General features: G+C 38.6%; 1 protein-coding gene across 1 annotated transcript in view; it reads right to left on the reverse strand.

Annotated features, from left to right (window-relative positions):
• Ints8 (integrator complex subunit 8) overlaps window positions 1–7,379 on the reverse strand; it is a 57,597-nt gene that overhangs the window by 33,437 nt on the left and 16,781 nt on the right. The window contains exons 10-11 of the mRNA XM_010619600.2: window positions 7,185–7,203; window positions 5,787–5,931 (exon numbers count right to left, since the gene is read on the reverse strand). Coding sequence (XP_010617902.1) covers window positions 5,787–5,931; window positions 7,185–7,203 — 164 coding nt within the window. The remainder of the gene's footprint in view (window positions 1–5,786; window positions 5,932–7,184; window positions 7,204–7,379) is intronic.

Genomic DNA, 7,379 nt, shown 5'->3' on the forward strand with positions numbered 1-7,379 from the left:
TTTTTTTTTTTTTTTTTTGGTACCGAGGATTGAACTAGGGACGACCTTGGGCTTTTGAGGGAGACAGCAGTACCACTGAGTTAAATCCTCAGCCCTCAAATATTATTTTCTTATTAATAAATTAACCTCCAGTAAGAGTCCTATCTAGGCATCCTGGAATATGTATGCTTTTTTTTGGAGACAGGGTCAAACTATGTAGTTGAGTTTTAACATGGAACTCACTATGTAGACCAGGGTGGTCTTGAACTCACAATGATCCTCCTGCCTCAGCCTCCAGTGCTGGGATTACAGGCATGCACCACCACGCCCAGCTGAAATATGTATGTTTTAATAATTGCACCCCACTGTACATATCAATTTCTATTAAGTTTGTCACCTCATGTACGATATAGTAAATAATATTCAATTCTTTCACAACAGGTTATTCACATAGAGGAGCACTGTACACGTCATGGGGCAACACAGAAAGGAAGTGTTAACACACAGTAAGTAAATATGTGAATTTCACCTCAATTTTTTAAAAAGTTAATTAAAAACATGAACTAGTGGATATCTATAGATGCTATAAATATTTTTAAAAAACTAATAAACTTAAAAAGTTAATTAAATTAAATTTCACAAATTCTTAGAAAATAACTCCCTAAAATCAACTCAAGAATAAGACAAAAACAGAATAGCTCCAATCACTGATAACACTGAATCACTGCCAAAAATCTTCTCACACAAAGCAGGCTTCATTGTCAAATTCTACTGAACAATGAAAGAAGTAATGACTCCATTTTCATATAAATTTTTCCAGAATCAAAACTTGCCTCAATTAATTCATGAAGCAAACATGACCTTGACGCCAAATCAAAGAGTAAGAAAAATTATGTATCATTCTCATACATAAATGTGAAAGAAAAAAGTCTCTTAAAACATTGGTCAATCAAATTCAGCAATACCTCTGTAAAAAAGATCATGACCAGGCCAGGGATTTGGCTCAGTGGTTCTGCTACCTGCCTCACAAGCGCAAGTTTGATCCCCGGCATGAAAAAAAAAAAAAAAAAGATCATGACCTTGGCTAGGTTTGAGACATGCACACATAATTTAACACCTGAACACGAATTCATGTGCTTAACTACACTAACAAATTAGAAGGGAAAATTCTGTGATTATCTCTCTAGGCATAGAAAAAGCATTTAATGAAATCTGAAAATCATTCTTGATTTTTTTTTTTTTTTGGTACATTCCTGATTTTTTAAAAAACCTTTAGTGAACTAAGGATACAAAAAAACTTTCTAAATCAGATAAGGAATAGCTAGGAGAAAAACTAATAAATAATCTAGAAATGGCAAACCTTTTAGAGCTTCCAATGATAAAATACAGCCAGCTATAGAACCTATGCCATACGTCTGCCAACCCTGCTCTAAATGTAAGTTAGTACAGCTCCTTCTGAACTACCGAGTCTCTCCCCAAAAAAATAAGACCTAACTGGAAAATAAGCCCTAGCATGATCTTCCAGGATGCTTGTAATATAAACTCTATTCCCAAAATAAACCCCAGTTAAAGTCATCAGCCAGATGGATGTAAATTATAAATATATTGTTATTAATACTTAAAATGACAATACAAATAATTAAGCATTTGTAAATACACAAGTAGGCACCTTTGGATGAGGTAAACACCTATGAAAACAGATGAACTCTAGATTTACTGCTGAATGACCAATGAAGGGGAAAGACACACACACAAATATCATGTGCACGTGATATCAAATAGACATGGTTGTGTCTCCTATAAATCTTCATAATTCAATACACAATGTGTTTTAACAGATATATTTAATTGTGAAATAAAGAAATGTTTTCTGGGGCCGGAGATTTACCTCAGTGGTGCCTCCACCTGCCTCACAGCCACAAGGTCTGGAGTTCAATCCCCAGTACCAAAAAAACAGAAAAAAAAATGTTTTCTGAATTATGGTGTCTGTAATTTTTCTTCACTTTTATATGGACCATCATCCTTAACTGTCATCGTTTTTGTTGCTACTTCTATCTCGTAAGTCTACAATTAATATTTGATTTAATGGAAACTGTGAAGCCTGCAAATGGTCATGACTTGGATGAAGAATCCATGGGATAAAATCGAGCTGTGGTGCCAATGCACTCCGAGCAGGCTACATGGATGACATGTGCGCCTTTAAGGAGAGCTCTGGCTGGACATGAGAGGCCAGGGCCGATGTTCTACAGGAAATGTAGTCTCAAGAAATTCAGGTGGGGGTTTCTGCTAGAATTCAGGGTTTGCAGTTACTATGGTGTTCCAGAAGATGATGACGTGACTTTATGTGAACAAATGTGGATCGCTGTACATGAATGTACATTATGTGCATGAAAAAATAAGACATGCCTTGAAATAAACCCTATTGTGTCTTTGGAGCAAAAATTAATATATGACTAGGTCTTATTTTCAGGAAGTACGGAAGGAATGAGATCTCGAAGCTCACTAGTGCCATTTCCACAACACTGCACCAGAGGTCAGAGCACATTAAGAACAAGCAAAACTGAGTGCGCACATCTGTAATCCCAGCTACTTGGGAGGCTAAACAAGATTCCAAGTCAAAGCCAGCAGCTAAGAGTTGCTCAGTCTCAAAAATTTTTAAAAAGAACTAGGGATGTCACTCATGATCAAGGGCACTTGTCTAACATTCACAAAGCCAGTTCAATCACCAGCTACAAGTAACTGAGTTGGGGTGTTAGGGTACTTGCCTAGCAATGCCCTAAATTCAATCCCTAGCATTGAAGAATTTTAAAAAGTTTATAAAAGAGTAAGATAAGGTTGGGCCAAGGATTTAGCTCAGTGGTTCTGCTGCCTGCTTCACAAACCCAAGGACTCGAGTTTGATTCCCGGTACCAAAAAAAAAAAGATAAGGAAATAAAATCTAATGGTAAAGGGCCGGGGATTTAGCTTAGTGACACTATGCCTGCCTTGCAAGTGCACGGTCCTGAGTTCAATCCCTGGTACCAAAAAAAAAAAAAATTAAACATAATAGTCAAAAAGAAAAATTACTAATAAAAGAAAATTTGTAAGATTATCAAACGTGTCATTTGCAAAATCCTTAAAGTTAAATTATACCTCTGCATCAATGCATAAGCTATTTTCCATATTTTTTAAAAAACTTTAAAATATTGAAAATTCATACAGAAATACAAAGTTCTGAAGGATAAAGATAAATTCTACCCAAATTGGTTTTAAAATGTCAAACAAAAACTTAACAGGGTTCTTTGTGGAATCCCACTACATAAAAAATGATGACCAGAATAACCACTACAACCTTAAAAAATGAGAAGAAGCCAGGTATGATGGCACATGCTTATAATCCCCAGCACTCTGGGAGGCTGAGGAGTGACTTCATTGACTTAGCGAGACCCCCAAAAAGAAAAAAGAAAAAAGAAAAAAGAGCTGGGGATATAGTTCAGGCAAAGGCCCTAGGTTCAATACCCAGTACCATATCCACACACACAAAAAAAGATACTTCAGGTAAGGCTGAGCATGTGGCTCAGTGGAAGAGTATATACTAGAGCACATGCTAAGGTCCTGGGTTCAATCTCTTCATACACACACACACACACACAGGCTCAGCGACAAGCTCACACTTGGCTTGGAACAAAAGTCACCCTAGAAATCGGATAAAGAAAAAAAACTATTCAATAACTTGTTCTGGAATAAATAGGTAGTCATATGGAAAAGGAACATTACAGCAAATCCCTAATCTCACATAAACAGAAAAATCAAAGGTTCTCTTAAATTAAAACACCTAAATATAGCCAGGTATGGTGGTGCATGCTTGTAATTCTAGCACTTGGGAAGCTGAGGCAAGAGAATCACCACAAATTCGAGGCCAGTCTGGGCTACAAAGTGAATTCAAGACCAGCCTGAACTACATATCAAGACCTTGTCTCAGTCAGGTGTGGTGGTGCACACCTATAATCTCAGTACTCAGGAGGCTGAGGCAGGAGGATCCCTGTGAGTTCGAGACGAGCCTGGGCTACATAGTGAGTTCCAGGTCAGTCTCAACTACATAGAGACCCTGTCTCAAAAAAAAGTAGAGACCTGTCTCAAAAAAAAACTAAATATGAAAGAAAGGGTCTGATATAAAGCTTTAGAAGACTATCTTCATGACCACAGGATAAAAGCTTTCTCAAGCACCCAGAAACTATTACCACGAAGGAAGACTGTTAAAATTGATTATATTAAATTAAGAGGAGGCTAAGGACTGGAAGCTGCCATTCATTCAGTCTGAGAAACTAAATGACTTCAGTATTTGGCACAGAAGAAATCAAGTTGGGCATGGTGGCACAGGATGTAATATCGCAAAAGTTGAAATCCCAGAAGAAAGAAGTTTAACCTCCGATATCAGAGGCCTTTCTTCTCATCAGAACTGTTGTATCTGGCAACTTTCTAAGACAGGCACATTTAGTGTGGTTCACTAACATGAACAACAAACAGGAGCTTCTGTGTCTTCAGAAATATTTATGTTTATAAGAGTGATTATTACATAGTATTATAATAAATAAATAAATAAAAATTAAGAGCTTCTGAAACAGTAAAAAAATTTAAAAAGTCAAACTACAATACTGTACTTAAAACTGATAAAGAGAAAACATAAAGAACTACAAAAAAATTCTTATAAAAAAAACCACTTAATGTTATACCATTAATCATCTGACAAATCACACAGTAACAGGTATTGAGGATACTGACATGTGAGCACTTGTTTATGCTGGTGGTACAAACCACTCTGATATTATGTGCAAATATACTTTATCCAGATACATAGCGTGAACTGGTACAAATGTACACCTGAATACATGGGCAAATGTTCCTAAGAGAAAAACAGACAAAAACTCTAAGTACCAAAGAAGTTCCTCATCATAAGGATAAATAAACCGTGCATGGTCCTTCAGGTTCTAACACTTTACAGCAGTGAAAATAATTAAAATTGGGCTGGGGATTTAGCTCACTCAGTGGCACCGTGCCTGCCTTGCAAGTGCAAGGTCCTGAGTTCGAGCCCCAGTATGGGGGGGGGATAATTAAAACTCACAAATGCAGTATAATGCTTAGTGAAAGATGAAAAATACATATTGTATGATTCCATTTATATGAGATTCACAAACAGTATGTTTTCAGGGTACTGTGAAAGGTAAACAAGGAAATGATTAATACAAAAGAGAAGGCAGTATTTATAAGGGACTGGTACAGAGTGTAAGAAAGGCTTCGAGAATGCTGGCAATGCTGTATGTTTGGAACTCAGCGGCATTATTTGTGCTTCATGTACTTCTCTCAATGCCCATTACATCAAAACTGTTTACAGAAGTAAAGAGATGCAGGAGAAACACCAATTCTGCAGCTCACATGAGGAGCTAGACATAGGATCTGAGTTTCTGGTGAACAGGGAACTGAGGAGGGTACTGAAGCTCTGGGTGAAAATAAATAATGACACAAGATGATGAGTGAGCCAAGCACAAGAGTTCTGTAACACAACAATAAAGAGAGAGCAGAAGAAGTTACTGAGGGACCAAGGAGAAGCCAACAGTGAGGGTACGAGAAACACGGAGGAGGAAAACTGGAAACATGCTGGGGGAAGACAAGGCAGAAGAGCAGAGCAGCAAGTGAGGAGGGGCAACGACAGGCACAGGAAGGAAGTCAGGTAAGCAGGGGAGGGCACTGCATGTGGCAGGAAGAGCTCACTGGCAAACAGAAAGCAAAAGTATACGTCAAAGGGGACGTCAAAGGGGAAAATGTCTTACCTCAAGGAGAAAGTCAATTTTTTCTTTATTAGGTCTAAGAAATAACAGCTGGTTAAATTGAACACTAATTGTTCTGCCTTCCAGTATATCACGGACTGTGTTGCAGGCACAGATTTTAAAACAGATTTCATCTAGAGTTTCATTTCTGTAGAACAGAAAATGGATTCACTGTTATTTTTAGTATAAAAGAAAGGTATATATCTTAAAACTAAATTCTCAAGAATGAACCATTTAAGCCTGAGAGGTAAGATTTTTAGGATACTCAAGCACACTAGTAAAATATACTACCAGGTCAGGAGAAATGTTTTGAATTTATCAAGAAACAATTCAGTTACAGATTAGGCAACAGAATGGAATTCTCCTGTGTATAACTACCTGCCCTGAACATTTATGTGTGTGAAGTAGGGGTTAGGGTCTCACACATGCTAGGCAAGTGCTCTACCACTGAGCTGCACCTCCAGCCCTATTTTAATTTGAAACAGGGTCTTGCAAAATTGCCAAGGCTGACCTCAAACTTGGTATCCTCTGGAATGACAGGTACAAACCATCAGGCCTGGCTACTGCCCACCCCACACACTTTTAAAACAGACTGGAGGGCTGGGATTTAGCTCAGTGGTTCTGCTGCCTGCCTTGCAAGCGCAAGATCCCAAGTTTGATCCTCGGTACCAAAAATAAATAAATAAAATAGACTGGAAAAACCAACTTACAGTGTCTCCTCTGGCTATGTTAATTTCTCTTACATTAACAACAGAGGACAGTGTTCACTGTTACATGATGGCCTGCTCTCACACTGTAGGGCGTGCTTCTTTTCCGACTTTGACTTGGCCCAAAATCACTCTGCAGAGCCTGTTTCTTTTCCTACCTTTAATAAAACTTTGCTACCATTAAAGGGGGTGGAACTAAGAAACAAAAGTGAAAGTAATATTAGAGAGCTGCTGATAATTTGAAGGTATGGGCTTTCTCTCTCTTACCATCCCTTTTTCTTCCTTCCTTTTTTCCCCAGTAGGAGGGATTGAATCCAGGAGCTTTGTATTGAGCTACATTCCCAGCCAGTTTTATGTTGGGTTTTTTTTTCCATTTTTGGTACCAGGGATTGAACTCAAGACCTTGCACTTTCGAGGCAGGTGAGGTGCCACTGAGCTAAGTCCTCGGCCCTTGTTTTGTGTTTTGAGTAAGGGCATTACCAAGTTGCTAGGTTGCCCAGGCCAAGCTCCAACTTGCAACCCTCCTGCTTCGGTCACCCAAAGCACTAGGATCACAGATACTGCTGACAGCACTCAGCTTGGGAGTGTGATTTTTTTTTTTTTTGGTACCAGGGATCGAACTCGGGACCGTGTGCTTGCAAGGCAGGCGGTGGGCACCACTGAGCTTGAGTGTGTTTTTGAGAAACAAGAAAGCGCTTGCTCTTCTTTTTTGAGACAAGGTCTTGCTTTGTAGTTCAAGCTGGCCTTGAACAAACTATGTAGTCCAGGCTAGCCTCAAACTCACAGCAATCCTCCTGCCTCAGCCTCCCCAGGGGTGGGATTACAGGTATGCACCACTATGCCCAGCCAGCACTTGTTCTTTTATTCAAATATAAAAAAAAAAAAAAAA

The sequence above is a fragment of the Fukomys damarensis genome, unplaced genomic scaffold (genome assembly GCF_012274545.1).
Source record: "Fukomys damarensis isolate Sample0158 unplaced genomic scaffold, DMR_v1.0_HiC HiC_scaffold_5, whole genome shotgun sequence".
Classification (NCBI taxonomy): domain Eukaryota; kingdom Metazoa; phylum Chordata; class Mammalia; order Rodentia; family Bathyergidae; genus Fukomys; species Fukomys damarensis.